Source organism: Ipomoea nil, unplaced genomic scaffold (genome assembly GCF_001879475.1).
Source record: "Ipomoea nil cultivar Tokyo-kokei standard unplaced genomic scaffold, Asagao_1.1 scaffold2279, whole genome shotgun sequence".
NCBI classification, from domain to species: domain Eukaryota; kingdom Viridiplantae; phylum Streptophyta; class Magnoliopsida; order Solanales; family Convolvulaceae; genus Ipomoea; species Ipomoea nil.
In genome coordinates this window covers 1,995,039-2,020,399 of record NW_017618707.1, presented here as the reverse complement: position 1 = coordinate 2,020,399, position 25,361 = coordinate 1,995,039, and the positions used below count along the sequence as shown (strand labels likewise).

Below are 25,361 nucleotides of genomic sequence, written 5' to 3'. Positions count from 1 at the left end.
GGCATGTAGTTCAAGTGAAGAATAAACCAATTGAACCCTGCATATTTGTCGCTATAGTAACCTTTATTGTTCCCCTACGGCGAAGATGGTTATCGCAAAGATATTATATTTTCTTATGCATGACACGAACATCATCTTGGTGGAAAGATAAGAATTAGCCCCAAATTAAAGAGTATTTCTCATTTTATATACATGAGAAGGTAAATGAGAAGCATACATTGTTGTATGCTAGGATGTTATTCCAACAATTCTTGGTTGATGCATATACAATGATTGAATCTGCACGCTTGATCTACATTACAACTCATCAGAAAGCGTTGCGTTGTGAAGCTTATCAGGGGTTGAGCAATGCGTTGACAAGAGGAGAATTAGACCCCACAGCTCGGGGTAAAAGAATTATACTCTCATCATCAATTCATCATTCACAGGTAGAGCTAGGTGTATGATTCCGAACTATCAAGATGCAATGGCAATATGTAAGCACATCGGTTATCCATACATATTCATTACATTCACCAGCAACCCAAAGTGGCATGAGACTGAGCGGTATGTTGCACACCGTGGCCTTAAAGCAGAGGATAGACCTGACATCATTTGTCGTGTGTTTAAAATGAAGCTTGATGTGATGATTGAAGACATCAAAACAGACAAGTTGTTTGGCAAGATATTTGGAGGTATTTGAAAATCATACATATTTGAATTTTCCATCATCAATTCTAATTTCCCTTTTTAAACTTCAATTGTTCATTTTTGCATTCTCTTTGCAATTATCTACATGACTGAATTTTAAAAAACAGGACTCGCCCACGCGCATATCTTGCTATTTGCCAAAATAATGAATAGGGCAAATTCTGCGAACGAAATTGACGCCCTGATCTCAGCTGAAATACCATACCCAGATTTTGATGTTGAATACCATGACGCAGTCAGCGAATTCATGTTGCACGGACCATGCAGAGAGCTCCAGAAGAATTCGCCGTGCACGGTAGATGGTAAATGTTCAAAGTATATTCCAAAAAACATGTTACTCATACAATTTTGGATAAAGATGGTTAACCAATCTACAGAAGGCGTGACAATGGGCGCACAATCAGTAAGAATGAAATCGAACTTGATAACCATTACGTCGTCGCGCATAATAAACAATTTCTCCTAAAATATCGCGCACATATTAGCATTGAATGGTGCAACCAGTCAAGGTCTATTAAATATTTATAGGGTCACGACAGAATTTATGAATAGTTCAGCGAATGCTCTTAATGGTGATGTGGTCGATGAGATTAACATGTACTACGATTGTCGCTATATATCAGCATGTGAAGCCATGTGGTGACTATTTTAGTATTTGAAAAAAAAATATTTTTCATATTTTTAAACAGACCCTTTTTTTTATTAGTTTAAATTTAATGAAATATTAACGAAAATGACTAATACTACCACTTTACTTTAGAGTAACTAATAGACAAACAATTGACATTAATATAAGTGAGTGACTGGGTCTTGCCTAAGTTGTAACTTACCAAGTACCTTGTGCTCAGATGTCACCTTTGTAGCTCTTCTTGAGGGAAGATCACAAGATTGAACTCCGGTGGTGGGGTATTAACTCTTTGAACTACAATAGTTAGAGAAAATATAGAAAAGATACTCCCTTGTAACAGAGGTAACTTAAGAAGAAAATATGTAATTTTCCTTTGATCTTAAAATGTTTATTCTGTAATAATAAAACTCTTTATATTTGTTGTTTTTTTATCCATGAATTAACTAACCTAGCAATATATTCAAAAGAGTTGACTTAATAATAATATACAAAAAATAATCTAAATAAAAATCATATCAAGTAACAAGTTTATAAATATTAAAACCAAAATGTGATATTATTAATTAATCAAAATTTAACCTAATCCAGTTTTCTTTAATTTCGTAACAACCAAGTATGGACCCACCTCGTAAGTTGTGCATTATTGTATATATTAGTTCAAACAATATCACATTTTGGCCGGTTGTAATATTTATAAACTTAATATTTGATATGATTAGTTTTTTGGTTTATTTTTTGTATATTATTATTAAGTCAACTCTTTTTAACATATTGTTAGGTTAGTTAATTCATGGATAACAATCACCAAATATAAAGAGTTTTATTATCACAGAATAAACATTTTAAGATCAAAGGAAAATCACATATTTTCTTCTTAAGTTACAGCTTAGGTAAGACCCGGTCACTCACTTATATTTATATATATCAATTGTTTGTCTATTAGTTACTCTAAAGTAAAGTGGTGGTATTAGTCATTTTCTTTAATATTCATTAAATTTAAACTAATAATCAAAAAAAAAAAAAGAAAAGAAAAAGAAGCAACAAAACAAAAAGTGACCGTCTAAAAATACGAAAAATGTTTTTTTTTTTTTCAAAAATAATTTCCAGGAAATGATTCATTTTTCCTGAAAATACTTATTTTTTGTTATTTGGCTAAAAGTCGAAAAGCGTTCCTTTTTACATTTAGGTAAAATTTTTATTTCTTTTTTGTTTGATTCATTTTTTACAAAGTTATTTCTTATAAAATATTAATTATTTTAAAGATGATAATAATTATTATTTATATTAAAATAAAAGTAATAAATTAAAATTTATAATAATTACAAAGATTATTAATAATTATAATAAAAAGAAGTAAATAAATAATTTTTAATTTGTGTGTTATTATAATAAAAATAAATACATAAATTGATGATTATAATAATTCTGAATTAAAGAAATTGAAGAAAATTCTTTTTTTTTTTTGGGGGGGGGGGGGGGGGGGGGGGGGATTGTGGGCCGGTTAGTGTCAAGATTTTTATTATATGGTTGGGTCCAACCGAACTCATATTTAATCAGATCAGGTATTGATAATTGTAATAACTCTAAATTAAGAAAATTGAAGAATATAATTTAGTTTTATTTTTTTAATTAAGGTTGTTTGTTAGGCCAAGATTTTTATTGTTGGCAAATTATGCTGTGGACTCGTGACCACAATGTATACGGGACACGAGTTTAAAACTACGTCGTTTTCAGAAAAAATGCAGCATTCTAGTTAAAAAAAGAAAAAAAAATTGATTTTGTCTCGCCGTTAACGGTGTTAACGGCGTTATTCGTTGTGGCATTATGAATGTACAGTTATGGAATTATGAATGTACAGTTATGGAATTATGAATGTAAGTTATGAAATTATGAACACAGAGCTCTGACATTATGAATTTACAATTATGAACATATAGTGTTAAAATTATGAACATAGAGCTCTAAAATTGTGAACATAGAGCTCCGAAAATTATGAATGTACAGTTATGGAATTATGAATGTACAGTTAGGGAATTATGAATGTACAATTATGGAATTATGAATGTACAGTTATGGAATTATGAACACATGACTCTGACATTATGAACTTACAATATGAACATATAGTGATAAAATTATGAACATAGAGCTCTAAAATTGTGAACATAGAGTATCGAAAATTATGAATTTACAGTTATTGAATTATGAATGTACAGTTACGGAATTGTGAATGTACAGTTATGGAAGTATGAATGTACAGTTATGGAGTTATGAACACAGAACTCTGACATTATGAACTTACAATTATGAACATATAGTGATAAAATTATGAACATATACTCCTATAACGAAGCGGTCTGAAATTTAAAAAATAAAAAAAAAATAAAAAAATAAAAGTGGGAGATAACGGTGCCACTAACGGCACCGTTAATGTGTCCACAATGCATGCTGGACACGGATCCATAGCATAACGATTGTTTATTGTTTGGTCCAACCCAGCCTAATCCATAATTTAATCGATCTGTTGGATACAATATCCAATAATGTTTTAAATTAAGTAGGCAAATTATATTATGGACTAGGGTCAACATTCAAATCTGTACCACGGATAAATGTTCAGTTTTAGTATATTGAATTTATTTTTAATATAGTAAAAGTTCATTTTTTAATAGTATATATTTAAAAAGGGAAAATCACCATTTTGTTGTCTCCATTCTTTCTCAACTGTCAATGTAGTCTATAATTTTCAATTTCAACTAATTTGATCATCGAATTGTTTAAAATTTCGTCAATTAAACCCTTCCTTGGGGCCAAAATGGTGATTTCCCCATTTTTAAAATTTTGTCAATTTGATCATTGAAGGGTTTAATTGACGAAATTTTAAACAATTCGAGGATCAAATTAGTTAACATTGAAAACTATGGACTACATTGACAATTGAGAAACAATTGAGGGACCAAATGTTAGATATATTAAATATAATATATTTAATATAATGTATATTAAATATAATATAATATATCTATAATATATATTAAATATAATATATCAATATATTATATTTATATATTGAGAGAGAAGAGAGAGGAATGAATAATGTTATTTGAAGGGATGATTAACAAATGAATACAAACCACATATTTATACTAAATGAAAGCTACTAATCAGGAAGCTAATGCTCCATGTACTAATGCTATAATTTAGGCCACTCTTCACATACAATGCATGACCCACACCCATTACTTTCATTATTTCCAACAAATTAACTAATTATTAATTACTTGCTTGGTTTAATAATTATAATAATATTATTATTATAACATTGCCTCCTTTAAACCAAGTTGGATATATTGGTCATTCCAATTTCCTTCTTCAATTTGAGAAATGTCTCTGTCTTCAGCGACTTCGTAAAGATATCTGCAACTTGACATTCACTTGAACAATACTCAATGTTGATTTGCTTTTCAGCAACCAACTCTCTGATTTTGTGATACTTGATATCAATGTGTTTGCTGCGACCATGAAAGACTGGATTTTTGGACAACGATATTGCTGATTTGTTGTCACCAGAATCCGTGCATTTGACATACAAAGTGTGTTCATGAGGACATCTCACAAAACCACTTTCAACAAAATATGAGTCAATGCAACCATACCACGCCCTAGGCGCTTGCTTTAAGCCATACAAGGCTTTTCTCAACCTGTACACTTTATTTTCCTCCCCTTTCTTCAGAAATCCTGCAGGTTGCTCAACATATATTTCTTCTCCAAGAAAACCATTCAAAAAAGCAGACTGGACATCCATTTGATGCAATTTCCAATCATTTTGAGCAGCAAGAGAAATAACCATTCGAACTGTATCAAGTCTACTTACAGGAGCAAAAACCTCAAAATAATCAATACCTGGTTTCTGCTTGTAACCCTTTGCTACTAACCGTGCCTTAAAACGGTCAATTTCTCCATTTGACTTGTACTTCGTTCTGTAAACCCACTTCACTCCAATTGGCTTCTTTCCAGGAGGTAAATCTGTTAACTCTCAGGTACCATTCTTTTCAATGGCACGGATCTCCTCATCCATCGCCTTAAGCCAATGAGTTTCTGTAGCAGCCTCCTCAAAAGTTAAAGGATCACAATCTGCAAAGAGAGCAAATTGAACAATTTCTTCATCAGACAGGTCATTATCATGACCCAAAACATAATCTTGCAAGCGAGCTGGTAAGTGGCGCTCGCGCTGAGATCGTCGAACTGACGACTCTGGCTGTGAAGGAGACTGGACATTATCTGGAATCGGTTGCTCTTCAACAATATTTTCAACAGCAGGAATAACAACTGAACTTTCATCTTTAGCTAACCAATCCCAGGCACCATATTCATCAAAAGTGACATCACGACTTATAACAACCTTTTTAGTTTCAGGATTGTATAGTTTATAAGCCTTTGAAGCGTCACTATAACCAATGAATATGCACTTCTCACCTTTATCATCCAACTTCTTTCTCAATGGATTCGGCACGTGGGCATATGCCAAACATCCAAAAACCTTGAGATATTTGATAGAGGGTTTTCTCCCACTCCAAGCTTCTTCGGGCGTCTTATCACGGACACTCTTAGTTGGACACCTATTCAACACATAGACAGCACAAGCAACAGCTTCTGCCCAAAAAGGCTTAGGCAGATCCTTAGATTTCAACATGCACCTTACCATATCCATGATAGACCTATTCTTCCTCTCAGCCACTCCATTTTGTTGTGGAGTGTATCTAGCTGTCATTTGGTGCTGAATACCCTTTTCTTTCAGAAAATTATCACAAGCAATATATTCTGCACCTCTATCAGTTCTCAAGATTTTAACTTCATAACCACTTTGCTTTTCAACAAAAGCCTTAAATTGTTTGAAAACATCACATGCTTCAGACTTTTGCTTCAGAAAGTAAACCCATGTTTTCCTACTGAAATCATCAATGAAAGTAATAAAGTACTTACAACCTCCATATGAGGGAACCTCCAACGAACACAGGTCTGAGTGAACAATCTCCAACTGTTTTGTGGCTCTCCTTGACTTGCCCACGGGAAAGGGATCTCTATGCTTCTTCCCAATCACACAAATCTCACAGATACAATTAGGGACATTCACAACAGGTAAATCAGAAACAAGTTCCTTTCTCGCAAGATAGTTTAACCCAGAAAAATGAAAATGCCCAAACCGCATATGCCATAACCAATTATCATCACAAACTTCAGAATTAAAGCAAGCAAGGAGAGTATGCTTAATTTTCAAAGGAAATAGTCGATTTTGGGACATATTTACCTTTGTAATCAAAACTCCTTTAGCATCTGCAATGGTACAACACCCCTGAGCAATATGTATCTTATATCCTTTTTCTGACAACTGACCCATACTCAACAAATTTTGGTGTAGTTCAGGAACATAGAACACATCGGATATAAAATTGTGAGTACCATCCTTCAACTGAATAGAGATTTTACCTTTTCCCAAAATTGGCACCTTTGACTTATTGCCAAACGTTACTTCAGACCGGACTGATTCATCTAGTTCGGAAAACAATTCTTTCTTCCCACACATATGGTTACTACACCCAGTATCCAAGAACCATATGTTCTTATCTGCAGAAAAACTATCGCTGGCTAAAAGTAAAGTTTCAGAACTCTCACCAGACTTTTCAGCAGTGTTTTCAGCAATGTTTGCTTGATTTCCATGATTGTTGTCCTCATTATACCAACAATCTGCAATCTTGTGCCCATACTTGCCACAATTGTAGCAATGAAATGGAAATTTACCTTGTTTGGTATTACCTCCACCTCTTCCTTGGTTGGAGTTACCACGTCCTCCTCCTTGGTTGAAGTTACCACGACCTCTTCCACTAGAACCTTCCTCTTCTCTTCCTCTTCCACGACCTCTACCAGATCCTCCACCTCTTTGATTAGTGCCAGTCACATTAAGGGTGACTTGACTCTTCAAAGCTTCTTCTGCTAGTGGTTCCGATTTTGACGCAATCCTGTCAATATGACTTTCTACCATACCTTTCAGCTCTGCAATTGATAAGAGCTCGGTTTTGTGTGACTCTGTTATTGAAGCCACCACATGGTCATACTTCATCGGCATAGTTCGAAGAACTTTTTCAACCACTGCACCATCTTCAATCGTATCTCCATATAGCCTCATCTTATTCACCATATCAATAAGACGAGTGAAATACGCATCTACTGTTTCTGTAGAGGTCATCTCACAATTATCGTACAACCTTCTCAACGACTGCAACTTAGACTTCTGCGCCCGATCGACTCCTTTGTGTGACACCTTTAAGATGTCCCAAGCTTGTTTTGCTGTTTGAGCACGAGCTAATTGCCCAAAAATGGAATAATGAACACCTTGGTGAATCTGACCCAAGGCCAATTTATCTCGCCGTATAGCGCCTGCATCAGCTCCTTCGGGTAGACCGGGATCAACAAAGCTCCAAAGATTTTGAGCTTGCAAATGTGTGGACATCATAATTTGCCAATAATTGTAATCGAGGTTCCCGTCCAATTTGGGACCCGACCATACAATATTGAAATTTGTGGCCATAATTCACTATGAAAAATACCTCGGGGTTGAAAGGTTGACTGGCTCTGATACCAAATGTTAGATATATTAAATATAATATATTTAATATAATGTATATTAAATATAATATAATATATCTATAATATATATTAAATATAATATATCAATATATTATATTTATATATTGAGAGAGAAGAGAGAGGAATGAATAATGTTATTTGAAGGGATGATTAACAAATGAATACAAACCACATATTTATACTAAATGAAAGCTACTAATCAGGAAGCTAATGCTCCATGTACTAATGCTATAATTTAGGCCACTCTTCACATACAATGCATAACCCACACCCATTACTTTCATTATTTCCAACAAATTAACTAATTATTAATTACTTGCTTGGTTTAATAATTATAATAATAATATTATTATAACACCACAACAGTTATTTCACCTATTTCAAAATGAACATTTAGTACAAAAAATTAACATTCAATGTACAAAAAATTAACATTTAATATACTAATAATGAATCTTATGTTAATGGTTCATTTTGTTATGTGGACCATGATCCGTGTGGGGGGGCCTTAGGGAGTTAGGGTTGAGATTCAGCCTTTTGGAAGAATGATTGTCATTATTTATACACAAAAACAGGACTTATTAATTATGGGTTTAATTTTGAGTATAGTATCCTATATGACATGTGATTGATGTTTACTTTGATTACTTAAATTGCTAGGAGCAGCTCATTAGGTGTATAAATAAAGACAAGTTGATTAGGTTAATCACCCATTAATTAATTGGTTGTTACGTTGTAGAATGGGGTTAGTGGTGGGATTAATTAATTTGGGAGTTAATTCCAGCAAAGGTCATCTGACTGTAGTGATTTTTCACATTTAGTTCTCGTCTTTTAATTTGGACAAATATGACACTTGACTATCAAAATATTTCCATCATTAGTTCTTCCGTTACATTGACGTTATTTATACATTAAGTTTAGGGGTAAAATTGTCCTTTGAATCTTCTTCTTCTTCTTAGAGTAAAAAATTATGATAAATAACACCAATGTAACAGAAGGACTAATGGTGGAAACATTTTGATAGTCAAGTATCATATTTGTCCAAATTAAAAGACGAGGACTAAATGTGAAAATCACTATAGTCAGAGGACCTTTGCTGGAATTAACTCATTAATTTGGTAAAGACATCTATCTAACCAACCGAGCTGAGGGATTAATTTGGTGTATATATTTGCAGCAAAAACCGTGTTGATTCACCCCACAATTAAGCAAATCAATCTTTAATTTGTTCAATTGGTATACTTACTCAGAAGACACAATCTTTGTTTTGCCATAGTTATGGCTGATGCTATCGTTAATTTTGTAGTTGGAAAGCTGAAGGAGCAAGCGTTCCAAGAAGTAATATTTCAGTGGAGAATCAAAGCTGAGGTGGAGAAAACCACTGCTCGGCTAGCCAACATGAAAGGCTACGTTGAGGATTCAGGCAACTAGGCAAGGGAAAATTAAACAAGACACCAAGTAGCAGAGAGCTGCGCGACACAACTGAGGGATACCACACTTCAATTTGATAATGACATCCATATAACTAAACAATGGACTAATTTGGTGGAACCCTGAGAGCTGCAGTGTAGGAGTTACACTCAAGATGGTCTATAATCGTGCATTTGAAGACATAAAATGTGCATTTGAAGGTACAAAGATGTGCAATAGAAACAATTTATGGTATCAAAATGGAAGTTATTCAACTTAAGTGTTATTGAAGCAATTACATTTAGAAATTGTTTATAAATCTCACAAATTTCATTAGAAATTTAGGTATACATTGTTTTAAAAAATGCAAAAGATATAATAAACATTAACCCATCCATAATTGTGCACTTGAAGGCCAAAATTCTGCACTCGAAGGCGCATGTTTCACCTGGCTCACATATATATATGAGAGCCAAGTGAAACATGCCGGGAGATGAAGGCATTGATCTTGCCAAAATCAACGTCCAGGATGAACACAGATTAAAAAAAACGCGGTGGCAATTTGTTCTTTTTATGTATTGGTCAAACTTAAGGTGCATAGTTTTTGTGCTTAAGGTGCGTCGTTTTCCTTCTTAAGATGCGTGGTTTCTATGCTTAAGGTGTGTCAGTTCTTCAGTTGAAAACTTAAGGTGCGTTTTTTGTTTAAACTTAAGGTGCACCATTCTAAAACTTAAGTGCATCTTTTCATAGCTTAAGGTGCGTCCTTTTAACACTTAACGTGCGTCATTTAAACATTTAAGGTGCGTCAGTTATACATTTAAGGTACATAAGTTCTCCACTTAAAGTGCGCCATTTTAACACTTAAGGTGCGTCTTTGTAACACTTAACGTGCGCCATTTTAAAAACTGAAGGTTTGCGATGTTAAGACTTAAGGTGCGTCATTCTAACATTTAAGGTGCGTAACTCTAACACTTAAGGTGCGCCATTTTAAACCTTTGTTTCTTCCTTCAGGACGCACATTTTTTTTTTTTTAATTATCATTGATTTGAGCCGTTGATCTAGATTTGATCAACGGCTCAGATCTCACCCCATCTTTCACCTGGGATAGTCTTTGCACGTGAATTGATCCCTATATATATCAGGTGAGAACCATGCCCTGGGTGAGAACCTATGGACAAATCCAAACCATCGATCCAGTAGATCTAACGGTTGAAAATAAACAAAACTTTGTAATATTTATGAAAATGACCCCGCTCATTTAAAAAATTTGTAATGTTTATGAAAATAACCCCATTCATTTTTTACTTGATTAGGGATGACAATGTGTCCCATCCTCGACAGGGATCATCGTCCCTGTTGGAAACGGGGACGAGGATGGGGAAAAATTTCGGGGATCAGGGACGGAGACGGGGGAATTTATGAAATTCCCTGCGGGGGATGGGGATACCCTCCCCGCCCCGCCCCCCGAATAACTATATATATATATATATATATATATATATATATATATATATATATATATATATATATATATATATATATATATATATATATATATATATATATATATATATATATATATATAAGAGCGCTCATATGTGATCATGTCATTAGGTGTAGCGGTGTGGTCGTATCTGTGTCGTTGAATCATTTTAATCTAACGACAATGGCTAATTCTGAGGATTTGAGGATTTTCGCGCGTTTTGGTAAGTGGGGGTGTTATAGTAATTATAGTGGCCATTTATAGCGGTCGGGTTCCAGAATACACCTACAGTGTTAACAACATGCACCAATAGTGTAATAAAACACACCACAGTGGAACACACCAATAGTGTATTCCCGAACACTGAATGGTGTATTTATTCATATCTAATGGCGTGTTTTGGTGATGCGTACCTAATTTGTGTATGTTTTTTGCTGTGCATTTTATAACATGGATGGTGTATATTTGTATAACAATTGGTGCGGCCGCACTGACCACACAGGAAGGCGTTGCCGCACCTGAACTTGGCACCAATGGAAATCTACAAATACACCATAGTAAGGCTAATAATGCACCAATTACACAAATAAAACACACAATAATGTGATTTCCCTTATTCCGGTGCCCTATGACGAATTTATCCTTGCAGTTCGCTGGGTAGGAGAACGTGCGCGAAAATACTAGAAGAATCTTGATTAATGTGATTCATTGGATCTATCTAATCTAATGGGCTGTAATTGACCATATTACTACACCTAATAACATGACTACACTTTATCGCCCCTATATATATATATATATGCTCAATAATGCACAACCTACGAGGTGGGTCCACACTTGGTTGTTACGAAATTAAAGAAAACTGGATTAGGTTAACTACTGATTAATTAATTGTGTGCACTATTTTTAGTTGTTTTTTTATGATCTTGGTTGGAATTCAGTGAGGACACTGACTCTTTGTACTTTAATAGGTTGAGAAAGTATATATGAACATACACTATATTATAATAAAGTCAGTAATACTAAAAAAAAAAAAAAACCTAAGAAGAGTAATAATATCACATTTTGGTTTTAGTATTTATAAACTTATTTTTTGATATGATTTTTATTTAGTTTATTTTTTGTATATTATTATTATTATTAAGTCAACTCGTTTTAACATATTGCTCATTCGTTATATCATACACCGTGGTGCACATGTACCTGTAAAAAACAGCGACGTTTCTTTAAGTAAATAAACGGCTCGCTGTTACCGTTAACGGAGTTCGCATGTTTGGTGTATTAAACACCAACTGACACTACATTATATCTAAACCGACACTGCCCCTCGACAAATGAAACTGCAGTTATATCAAAATGATACTGTAGTTGTGGTGAAATGAAACTGCAGTGTATATAAAATGAAACTGAATAACATTTCACATATTTGAGTGTATATTGTACAATGAAGCTGTAATTATATTATATCAAAATGATCATATTGTTTTGTTTTAATAAAACTATAGTGTATATAAAATAAAATTAAATAACATTTTCACATATTTGAGTTTATAAATATCGAATGAAACTGTTGTTATATTGAAATGAAACTGTAGTTGTGTTGAACTGAACTGTAGTTATATCGAAATGAAACTGTAGTTGTGTTGGAACTGAAACTGTAGTTGTGTTGAATTGAAACTGCAGTGTATACAAAATGAAACTGAATAACAGAGTTACTTTTTGCGGATGGGTGCGGAACGGCAAAAAACGAATACCGTTTCTTTTCATTTAACGAAACGACGTCGTTTTGATGCGCGGTGCATAATTGATTATGCACTGCGGTGCACGATATAATTTGCCCATATTGCTAGGTTAGTTAATTCATGGATAACAAATCAACAATTATTAAGAGTTTTATTTGTGGGCCTATTAGAGTAAAAAAAATTATTATTTGGTTCGGTCCGACCCGCAAATTATGCCGTGGAAACGTGTTCACCATGCGCATGGTGAACAGTGAACACAGTGGTAGATCCATAATTTTTATGTTGTAGATTCATAATTTTGTTTTTCATTTGTTGTTAACCACGTTTCTCTCTTCGCAATCACATTATTTTGTCTTCGTAGTACAGATATTATGAATCTACACAGTACAGAAATTATGAATCTACAGTATAAAAATTATGAATCTACAATATAAAAATTATAAATCTACAACTTGAAAATTATGGATCTATTCCGTGTTCACCATGCGCATGGTGAACATGGTTCCACAGCATACCTATTAGGTCCGAGCAGACTCATATTTAATCAAGTATTGATAATTGTAATAACTCCAAGTTAAGGAAATTGAAGAACATAGTTTTATTTTTAAAATTAAGATTATAGGTCAGGCCAAGATTTTTATTGTTTGGTCCAATCCAATCCATAATTTAATCGATCAATGATAAAAGTAATGGCAAATTATGCTGTGCATCATGGTGCATACGGATGCGAAAACGACGTCGTTTTAATAAAGCGCGCGTCTCCCCTTAAAAAAAAAATCAGGTTCGATTCCCAGCAACAACATATGAACTAAAATTTCATAATTGATGAACTATAATTCCATAATTGATAATTGATGAACTATAATTCCATAATCGATGAACTATAATTCCATAATCTAATCTATGAACTAAAAATTTCAGAATGAATGAACTAAAATTCCATAATCTATAAACTAAAATTTCAGAATCGATGAACTACAATTCCATAATCGATGAACTATAATTCCATAATCAATGAACTATAATTCCATAATCTATGAACTAAAATTCCATAATGAATGAACAATATAATGTTGTTGCTAGGAATCGAACCTGAATTTTTTTAAAGGGGAGACGCGCGTGTTTTAATAAAACGACGTCGATTTGGTATCCGTATGCACCATGCATGGTGCATACAGATGCACAGCATAACGATTGAAAAGTAATAAGTCTAAGCAGTGGCGGACCCAGAAATTCTTTTCAGTGGGGGCAAAACACATTAAAACAAAATAGATAGTTTGATTAAAAAAAAACATTTAAAAGTATAGCGATAAATATTGTTGGATGTGGACGAAAAATAAAACACATCAAAATTTTATAAAAAATATGAAACATAATTAATTTGATAAAATAATTCGAATAAAAAAATACATTATAAACACATCTCATTATTGGTATGAAAGAAAGTTATATATATATATATATATATATATATATATATATATATATATATATATATATATATATATATAAATCTCACAATTAATTAATACGAAGTGTTTAAAAGTCATAGAAAATAATTAATTATAACTTGAACAATTTGCTGCCAAAGTAACAAGGGACAAATCTGCACAGCAGCAGAAGGATTCAAACCCTGGCATTTGGCAAAGATAACGCACCCCTTACCACCTGATCTACTCATCCTTTGTTGATTTTAATCTATTTTATTATACTTATACTAAAACTTGTACTATATATACATATATACATACAAGGGTTATATATGTGGTGGGGGTGGCGTGAGAGGGGGCAGCTGACCCCACTACCCCCATGCTGGGTCCGCCTCTGAGTCTAAGCTAAAGAAACTTAAAAAAAAAAATCATTGCTTTTTAATGTTTTTGATTATCAGTCAGGTTGAGCAAAGATTTTTGTTGTTCGGCCTAGTCCAATCAGACTCATATTTTAATCGAAATAACCCATACCAGTCTATTTTAGTCGTTATATCATAGACCGCGGTGCATATGCACTACGGTAAAAAACGGTGCCGTTTCTTTAAGTAAAGAAACGGACCCGCCGTTATAGTTAACGGAGTCCGCTTGTTTGGTGTATTAAGCACCAACTGACACTACAGTATATCTAAACCGACACTGCAGTTATATCAAAATGATACTGTGGTTATAGTGAAATGAAATTGCAGTGTATATAAAATGAAACTGAATAACATTTCACATATTTGAGTGTATATTGTACAATGAAGCTGTAATTATATCAAAATGATCATGTAGTTGTGTTTTAATGAAATTATAGTGTATATAAAATTAAATTAAATAACATTTTCACATATTTGTGTCTATAAATATCGAATGGAACTATAGTTATATCGAAATGAAACTGTAGTTGTGTTGAACTGACACTGCAGTGTATACAAAATGACACTGAAGAACAGGGTTACTTTTTGCAAAAGGGTGCGAAACGGCGGAAAACAAACACTGTTTATTTTCATTTAAAAAAAAAAGACGCGCGGTGCATGATTGATCATGCACCGTGGTGCATGATATAATTTGCCAGTCTATTTGATTACAATCGTTATGCTGTGGAATCATGTACACCTTGCAAGATGGACACGGTTCTATGTTCATAATTATAAAGCTATATATTCATAATTATTGGACTGTATATTCACAATTAAAGAACTCTATGTTCATAATTACTGAACTATATGTTCATAATTATAAAGTTATATATTCATACTTTTTGAACTTCATATTCACAATTATTGAATCTCTACATTCATAATTACAGAACTATATGTTCATAATTTTTGAACTATATATTCATAATTATGAACAGTTTTGGAACCGTGTCCACCACAACATAATTTTCCATTTGATTAGGCAAATTTGATCGTGGACCATGGTCCATATAGCAATGTGGTCCATGAAGTAAGTATCATTATAATTACACTTCAGTTTTATTTGACAATATTGCTATTCTTTTCAATTTCATTCTCCACACACACAAGTTTCATTGTAGCAATAGCAAATGATCATTTTAATTCTACTATAGTTTCGATCAGTTGACAATATACATTATTGCATAAGCTCTATTTTGTAGTTTCATTTTGTTGAAAAAATTGCTTGTATTCTGTAATACATTTGAGATACAACAAAAATACAAAAAAGATCAAGGAATAAAACCTGGATCATTTGATATCTTCAGGCGTGTATCACTTTCCTATAAGCTTTAAATCTCCCCCTGAAAAAGCAACAAGGTTCAAGATTTAATCTTATGGGATACAAGAAGATGAATAAAATTCTGAAGTTGCTTTTTTTAAAAATTTCCTGTAAAATTGTAAGACTATGAAATATCTTGGTGTCCTGCAAGTTGATTATGCATCAATTGCCTGTTAATTTTCTTGTATCTTTCAAATGTCTCTCCAAAAATTTATATAAAATATTTTGACTTGTTAGGAGAAGTTATGTGGAAGTTACTGGCAGTTTAAAACTTCAACTTCTAAAAAATATATATCAAATGATATATCATGCATGGGAAATATAATTATATGAACCATGTATAACACATACATTTTCATAATAAAAGTGTACCTTAATATATTATATTTTGCATGCAAAATATTTTGCATGAAAACAAGTGAAAGTACTGTACATACATAAACCATATGAAAGCTTGCATTTAAGCCACGTACTTAACATGGAAAAAGCCATCCGAATGTCAAAGTACATTTCCCAACCGAATTGATTTTCCAACCGAGTTGTTAATTTGTAATATCCACCGATTTGATAAGTATGAACTTAATTCACGAGTTGTCAAAGCCAACGAGTTGTTGAAACAACAGAATTGATTAAAACAAAAATTCCTTAAAAATCAATGATCCGTTAACACCAACGAATCGTGCATGTCAACTCATCATTCGAATGGTTAATTTAACTTTTCGTAAATTACAATTCCAAGTCAATGACTCAAAAATTATTATCTCGGATATTAACGACTCGGTTCCAGAACTGAGTACTTTTCGATTCTAACCATACACTACTAGAAATTATGGAATTTTCGACCACCTGAAAGTGATCTTAAATCAAGTTGATACCAAAAAGTGGTCGGAAATAGCAACAAAGGTTTTTCCGGATACCAAAAGTGGTCGGAATAAGACTTTCGACTTGATTTAAGATCATTTTCAGGTGGTCGGAAATTTCATAATTTCCAGTAGTGATACGTGATATTCATATTTCTCAATTTACTTTTCTACCAAACAAAAATAATATTTATAACTCCACAATTCCAAATATTATTTTAAACGTTCCTGGTAATCCATTGAAACATTAATCTCCATTACTATATAAATTTCTAACACATTTTGCCCACACACTAATTTAATTATAGTAATATTAAAATGTATATTATTGTATGACTCTGGATTTTAGTTTCATTTTCCACATACACTGGTTTCATTATAACAACTCTAAAGTATCATTTTAATTATAATACAGTTTCATTTGACAATTACGTTGTTGAATGTGCTCTGTTTTTTAGTTTCATTTTACACACACACTAATTTAATTAGAGCAACACTAAAGTATCATTTTAATTATACTACAATTTCATTTGACAACCATGATCAACATCGCACTGTGGACCATGGTCCACTGTATGACGACCGGTTTGATTATCGGTCAGGTTGAGCCACGGTTAAATGTTCATTTTTAGTATATTGAATGTTTATTTTTAATGAACTAAAAGTTCATTTTATAATAATATATATTTAAAAATGAACATTTAGTACAAAAAATTAACATTCAATATACTAATAATAAATCTTATGTTTTTATTTTTGAATGTTACTACCCTATTACAATGTAGTATCTGTTTGTAAATTACTTTAATTTCTCAACCAACTGAAACACAAAGAGTGAAGAACTTATTAATTTACTTTGATCATATAAATTGCTAGGAACAGCTCATTAGGTGTATAAATAAAGACGAAGTTGATTAGGTCAATTACCCATTAATTAATTGGTTGTTACGTAATTTACGTTGTTGACCAATAATGCAAGTTTAATTAAATATTTTGAGGGGATTAGTGGAAGGATTAATTAATTTGGTAATGTCATCTTTCTCACCAAACGAGGGATTAATTTGGTGAATGGTGTATATATTTGCAGCAAAAACCATGTTGAGTCACCCCACAATTAAGCAAATCGATCTTTAATTTGTTCAATTGGTATACTTACTCAGAAGACACAATCTGTGTTTTGCCATAGTTATGGCTGATATCGTTAATTTTGTATTTGGAAAGCTGAAGGAACAAGCTTTCCAAGAAGTATCCCAAGAAGTAATATTCCAGTGGAGAATCAAAGCTGAGGTGGACAAAATCACTGCTCGGCTAGCCAACATGAAAGGCTACATTGAGGATTCAGGCAAGGGGAAACAAGACACCAAGGTAGCAGAGAGTTGGGCGACTCAACTGAGGGATACCGCATTTGAACTTGAGGACTTGGTGGAGGAATTCATGTTGGATTCCAAGCTTCTGGAACTCAATACTCCTCCCTGCAATTTTTGTCAAGTCAACTCCCTCTTTGCCAACGTGCAGAGCTTTGCCAAGAGGGTGAAGATACAGTTTTGCTTCCATCAGCAGTTAAAAGCCATGGATGAGAAGCTACTTGTTCTAGAAGCAGACAAATCAAAGTACGGTATAAAACTCAAAGCAAATGACGGAAGAAATGAGTTACTGATGGGCAGTGGGAGTGGATATATGGAGGGGATAGAAGCAGTGGGGATCGACATGGAAGTCAACCGGATAGCACAACTGATTGAGAAGCGTAGTGGTGAAGTGAAGTTGATCACGATTTGGGGAGCTGGAGGTTGTGGGAAAACTACTTTGGCCAAGCAAGTTCATGAAAGAGTCATGAAGGATCTCATGGCCACCAATATTGATTATTGTTGGTGGGTTGATGTGAACCACTCCTCAGATATTGAATATGTTCTGAGGACAACAATCAATGGGGTGTATAAAAGTGTTGGAACCAAGCCTCCTGCTGAACTCGAGAAAGCAGATACAAATTCTCTTCAACAACATATTCTTGATTACTTGGGGAGAAAGAGGTATGTTGTATTTTTTGATGATGTTTGGGATCATGATCTCTTGGCTAACATAAAACTTCCAGGCAACCGTGCATCTTCAATTATCGTCACTAGCCGTTATGAAGATATAGCCAATGGGTCTTTTCTTGGGGCTTCACCTCATTATGTTGAGGTGAAGCCATTAGAATTTGATTTGGCATGCACCCTTTTCTGCAAATTGGCTTTTTATTCCGACAGCTGGCCTAATGGGCTTGAAGAACCCGGAAGAGCATTGGTTGGGAAATGCACAGGTTTACCTGTTGCAATTCTTGCAATGGCTCGGTTGATGTCCACAAAGGGTGATGATCCATTAAAATGGAGGGATGCTCTCAAAACCCTTGACTACTACTCACATGAATTTGAAGCAGGTGGCAGTCTAACATCTCTCAACAGAGCCTTGTTGTTGAGTTATTATGAACTGCCAACTCACCTCAAGTCATGTTTCTTATACTGTGCAATGTTCCCCAAAACATATGGCATTCGTGCCAAAAGGTTGATCCGCATGTGCATTGCGGAGGGGTTTATCAATGATGATCCCCATAGTGGCAGAACACTAGAGCACATAGCAAGGGATTACTTCCTTCAGCTCAAAAATAGAAGCTTGCTTCAGATCATTCCCAATGAGTACAATGGTAAGGAGTTGGGAAGAATTGAAATGCACGACCTTTACCGTGAGGTGGCGCGTGAGGTGATTAGAAGGGAAATGTTTGCTGAAATCATCAAATTGAAGGAAAGTACCAAACTTGAGTGGAAGCAAAGGCGTAGTTTGATCATCCTGGAAGTAATGCAAAAGGTTGAGCTTGACAATTGCTATGAAAATATGAAGAAGCTACGTACACTCATCATCAACCACTGTAAAGGGATTCCTCTGAATTCATTCCCTCAGATTCTGCAAAACATGAAGTTGCTAAGAGTTTTGGTGTTGGAATGGTTACCTGATGGTATGGAGGAACTGCCCAATGAGGTTGGGGATCTAATTCATCTTAGGTACTTAAGGTTGAGTGGTAATAGGGATATGAGACATCTCCCTAATTCGTTGGGAAGATTGCACAATCTACAGACATTGGATTTAAGACATATTTGGGTGCGGAGTTTGCCTAAATGCGTGTCAGAGCTTAAGAAGCTGAGACATCTCTTTGGAAGTTATAGATTACAAGTGCCAGATATAGTTTTCACATTTTCTCAGCTTCAAACATTATCTGACATACTGATTAATACCATCCAAGCAAGAGAATTAGTAAACATCCCACAACTCACTAAGTTGAATATTATTTTCAAGGAAGGGGAGGAATGCTGGAGAGCAATTTGTGATTCTGTCAAAAAAATGACAAATCTTCACTCTCTAACTATTCAAAGTGATGAATTACAAGAATTTATAAATTTCTCGCCTCCCCTTTCTCTCAAGAAGCTCCAGCTCTTTAGGTTTGGAAAATTGCTAAATTTTATTAGCACTCCTAACTATCTTCGCGTAATTTATATACGTATGTGTGATGTAGATGAAGATTTCTTCAATAGTTTGGAGAAACTGCCAAGCTTGTTGAATCTCTACATTGAGAGTTATAGTGGAGATCAGTTATTGTGCAGTGAAGGGAGCTTTCCAAAACTCAAGAAGCTAGAGATAGTGTGCAGGAAGCTTACCAAGTGGGAAATAAGAAAAGGAGCTATGACATGTCTTGAGTCACTATCTATGGAGGAGTGCAATTGTCTAGAAATGCTTCCAGCAGGCTTGAGAGAAGTTGAGCATTTGAAAAAATTGCATCTATTCCGCCCATCTCAACAACTTGTTCAAAGTATAAGTGTTGAAGGCTCAGATCGATGGAAGATTGAACATATACTAAGAGTTACTATTCACCGCAATTATGGTGAAAAACCTTTTCCATTAAAATAAAAATATTATTGACAAGCTAAGAAAGATTAATAACTTTTATTATTTTATGCTTTGAGGTTGTTTTCAATTCTTTCAAATCTTGTGGTTATCATTGTTGTCTTGTTGATATTTTTTTGTATTTAAATAATTAATTTTTAACTTTTTGTATTTGTACATTAATTATTCCATTAGTTATATGAGTTCATGCCTCATTGTATGATATATACATCCCACTTATTATCATAAAAAAAATTTATAAATATTTGTATCATGCAATTGGTCAGAATAAAATTCATACTTATTCTTCTAATTTTTTTATTAATAATGTTTCCATAGTTACACTCTCTCCCCCAGGATATTATAATTGAAAAGTAGTCATCTCATATTCTATATTTAACTATCAAGTCTCACTTGTGTTTTATTATTATTATTATTATTATTATTACTATTACTATTACTACTACTATTACTACTATTATTACTATTATTATTACTATTTTTATTATTTTTTTCCCATCCAAGGTCTCCTCTAAGTACTTCTCCAATGGGCAGATCATGTACTTGCCAATTCATTTTAATCTTATAAATAAACCAATTAAATTTCAAATAGTTCGATATTAATTGTAACCAAGTTGATTCATTATCACTTTTCTAGCATAGTGGATAAGTCACCCAAAAAAAGTAATTAAATATAATCAAAGCAATATTATTTTAACTTTGTTAAAAATTAAAAATAATAATAATAATAAAAACTGACGAGATTATCATGCCCTGTTTGGTAAATGGTTGTTAGCTGTTAGCTAATTGGATTAATTAGACGTATAAGTAGTTGATAACATTAGTTGATTGTAGAAAGGTGTTTGGTAAATTAGCAGTTAGCTGATAGTTGTTTGGTATATTAGCTGTTAGTTGATAGCTTGTTTGATATAATTTCTTTTCTCAAAAAGTTAATTGAAAAAGTTGTTTTAAGTAGTTTTTGAATTTTAGCATTTTGGAGTACAAAAAGCTAATTAACCATACACTCATATTGATTTTTTAACCAAATCAAACAGCTAATAGTAGTCAAATAAGCCAAAATTAACCTATAGACTAACTATTTTACCAAACAGGGCCTAAACCGACATTAGTGTGCTAATTTTTTGTCTTTTATTTCATCATAGTGTTTAAAGTATAAGGATCAAATAATTAATCAAGATTTAAATAAAGAGACAGTATTAGTTTTTTTTTTTTTTTTTTTTTTTTTTTTTTTTTTTTTTTTTTTTTTTTTTTTTTTTTTTTAAAGACCATATTAAACATAATGTTACAGTATATGTACTTTAATTTGTGTGTCTAAAAGCATCCCAAATAGTTGTAGTTTTTGAGAAACTTTTGTAGGTGTGAGTAAGAAAGATAATATGGAAGCTAAGAGGAGAAAAAAGAAAAAAGAAAAAATAAACAAATCTAAAAAAATGTCAAATTAATGCGCCCGACTAGGCGCTATGGTTGCACCGCACGCGACCAATATTTACACATGGTGGGGGTCACTTCACAGACTAAAAATCAGCTTCTTGCATGGAGAGCATAATTCTTCTCTCTCTTTCCTCCACATAGCATTGCCTCCTCAAAAATCACACCAAAAACTAGTAATGGAGATTCCTAAGGGCTTAGGAAGAAATTTAATTTTTTTTTTTTTTGTTAGAAGACAAATTTCATCCAAAGCACATTTTCAAATAACGATTGACTATGCACCCGTGGCCAGCCCTCTGCAACTATTTGCAGCCCGTTTTTTACCCTTTTAAGGGGATTTTTCCACCCCAAAACATATCTTTCATTCCATCTTTCATTTCCCTTTCATTTCTGTAGTTAGGGTTAGTTTAGAATAGCTTAGATTAGTGTAGGTTTGTGTTTCCTTTCCATTTCCAAGCTCAAGAACATTGCAAATCTTGGATTTCAAGGCTTCAATAGAGAAGTTTTCTTATTCATCTCTTCTCTTTACTTTTCATCTATGCTTTCAATTTCTCTTTTAATATTGTGTATCTATTGTTATATTATGAGTAGCTAAGTGTTTTGGGACTAGGATTTGGTTTGATTTCTTGCTATTGATGCCTATTTGAGTTTTATTGCATAAAGGGGATTATTTGGGTGATCTAGGGTTGTTGTGTGAAATGGGTTTGTTGAGAAATTTGTGTATGATTGTTGGATCCCAATTATATGCTTGATTTGGAGTGTGTTTGTTGCTATGAGAGTAGAGCTTGTACACTAGCCACACATTCACACACGTAATGCCCAATACGAGAGTATTTCGGGTATTAAGGAGATTTTATGCCTTGTGTTCTTGCTTGGGCAACCTTGGGTTGAATTGCCACGAGAGTGGAGTTTAAGGTTAGGTTGCAAGTCCAAATAGCTACGAGAGTGGTATTCGGACACTTTTGTGCATCTCACTTACCCTATGCCTTGTTTAATTCCCTAATCTTTAGTACAATATTTGGCATCTTAGCTTGAATCAACCAAGTCCCGGTCCTTTGTATTACTTGTCTTATTTGTTATTAGCTTAATCATATCAAACCAACTCTTTATCGATAGGTCTAGCTTCTAAAAGGGTAGTTTTAGCTTGTGCTTAACTCCACTTTACATCAATTCCTAACATTACAAGAGCCATCTCCAGTGGAACGATATCTAAACCCTATACTGTAATTTGATACTTGATGGATGCGTGAAAAATGTCATCATCATATATTTAGCCCCATATGTTCTCAAGTAAGTATTAGTTATGTTTTAAATAAAAGTACTTATATATAATATATTTTTATTATATATTATATTCACTTAAAACTAATAAATTACTTATTTGTAGTGAACATTGGATGCTGATGGCGATTTGTCCTCGACTAAATGAAATTTTTTGGTTTGATTCACTTGGTCATGGGTCGCGTGAAGACATTAAACATATAATGGAAACGTATGTAAATTTATATAATTATATTAATAGTTATTATTAAACTAGTGATGCCAAGTATTTATATATATTTTATGTCTTATATTAATAGGTGTATGGCTGCAACAAGCATGTTGAATGAAAAGAAACAAAATCGTTCACCGAAATGGAGTACGTGTTGGGTAAGTACTTCATTCACTTTGTAAAATATGCAAACTTATTGGTTTTTATTAAGTTTTTTTAATTTTATTGTAATTCAAATGTAGTGTGCTATACAAAAAGGAACCACCGAATGTGGTTATTATGTGATGAAATTCATGTTGAAAATTGTTTCCAACAACCTAGGGAAAAGAATGGATAAACTAAGGCAAGTAATTTAATAATATTTCTTTCTTCTTCAAATGTTTAAAAATACTTGTTTATCTATTATTTTTATTTCTTTTGAGCTTTGTAGACTTTGGAAAGACAAGGAAGATTGCCCTACAACAAACAAGAGATTGATGAAGTTAGAGACAAATGATCTAAGTTTCTTATTGATGAATGGGTTAATAAAACGCTTCTTAGTTGATACTTTATGTTTAAAATTAGTTTATTTTTATTGGCTTGATGTTTAGTAGTTTTGATGAATTTTGTTATTTATATTAGTTTCATGTTTAGTAGCTTGAATTAGTTTAATGAATTGTGTTCTTTATATTAGTTTCATGTTTAATTAGTAGCTTGAACTAGTTTAATGAATTGTGTTATTGGTAGGGAATATCCCGACCGACATAGCTTCACCACGGCCGAGAAGCCTTTGTCCTTTTCTCTTTGTTTTTGCAGGTAACAGGTCGGGCTCCTTGTGAAGAACCCGGTCGGGGTCCGACCGGGAGTTGCCCGAACGATGATGTCAACCACCGAGCGGTAGCCCTTTGGCGAGAGAGCTGACGAAGGACACGTGGCGGCTCTCTACATCGACAGGCAGGGCACCCGGGAGGATGACACGTGGTGGCTACGTGGAGGACATGCCGAACGGCTGGAATCCTATCCCCGGCATAACGGCTATAAATACCCACAGTAGCTACAGTGTGGGGGACTTTTGGACGATCGATAGGTTGTTGTTAGAAAATCCCGACCGCACTCAGTCGGTACTCAGAGCAACCAAGTAGATTGTACTTAGGGCATTTACCGTGATCAATAAAGTCTTTTATTTGCTTTAAACGATCTCGGGTATTTCATATTGCTTACGTATAATTAGCAGTATCATTTTGGCGCCGTCCGTGGGGACAAGCTGCAACAAAGCTACGTCTTGACGAGCACCCGGTCTCTTGGCAACAATGTATCCGTGGGCATACAACAACTTCGCCGACGACCAAGCCGATGCGGCGAGCTCATCTGACCATCACGCTACCCAACAGCAAGGTCAGACGGTCGATCTGAACCTCAACCTCTCGCCCCCGCATCCATCAAACACATACCCGGCCGCCCAACAGCCGGTGAACTACATACAACCGGGATTTCAGACGCCCGGTCAGCAATACCAGCAACCAATGATGTATCCCGGTCAGTATCCGTACCCGGTCCCACCTCAACCGTATGGGTATTGGCCAGGCCAACCGATGTATTACACTCCTCCGGTTGGTTACCCACCGTTCACGCCTGCGTACACGGCTCCAGCCGCCGCCCCTCCAGTATACCCGGCCGCTCAGGTAGAGCCGCAGCATCAGCCCATTTCCCGGGCTCGACGCTCGGCTCGTTCGCGGTTGGGGTCGGGGGGTGCTGTTGCGATGGAGGCACCACGGCAGGCCCAGCAAGCAGAAGAGGTCCCCGCCCAAGTGGAGGAACCTGAAGAAGTTGCCCGAGCGGTAGCTTTCGACCGTCTTCGACCG

At 34.1% G+C, this 25,361-nt stretch overlaps 1 protein-coding gene and 1 long non-coding RNA gene across 2 annotated transcripts; both read left to right on the top strand.

Annotated features, from left to right (window-relative positions):
- The first annotated feature begins 269 nt into the window (after nt 1-269).
- Nucleotides 270-20,603, top strand: LOC109150425 (disease resistance protein RPM1-like). The gene is made up of 5 exons (XM_019298333.1): nt 270-387; nt 429-674; nt 798-992; nt 9,270-9,386; nt 18,013-20,603. Exons 1-5 carry the CDS (start codon nt 270-272, stop codon nt 20,601-20,603), a joined length of 3,267 nt encoding a protein of 1,088 aa, XP_019153878.1.
- Nucleotides 20,604-23,292: 2,689 nt separating this feature from the next.
- Nucleotides 23,293-23,667, top strand: LOC109150524. The gene is made up of 3 exons (XR_002049160.1): nt 23,293-23,318; nt 23,416-23,520; nt 23,609-23,667. It is a non-coding gene; the product is annotated as an uncharacterized LOC109150524 (long non-coding RNA).
- The last annotated feature ends 1,694 nt before the right edge of the window (nt 23,668-25,361 follow it).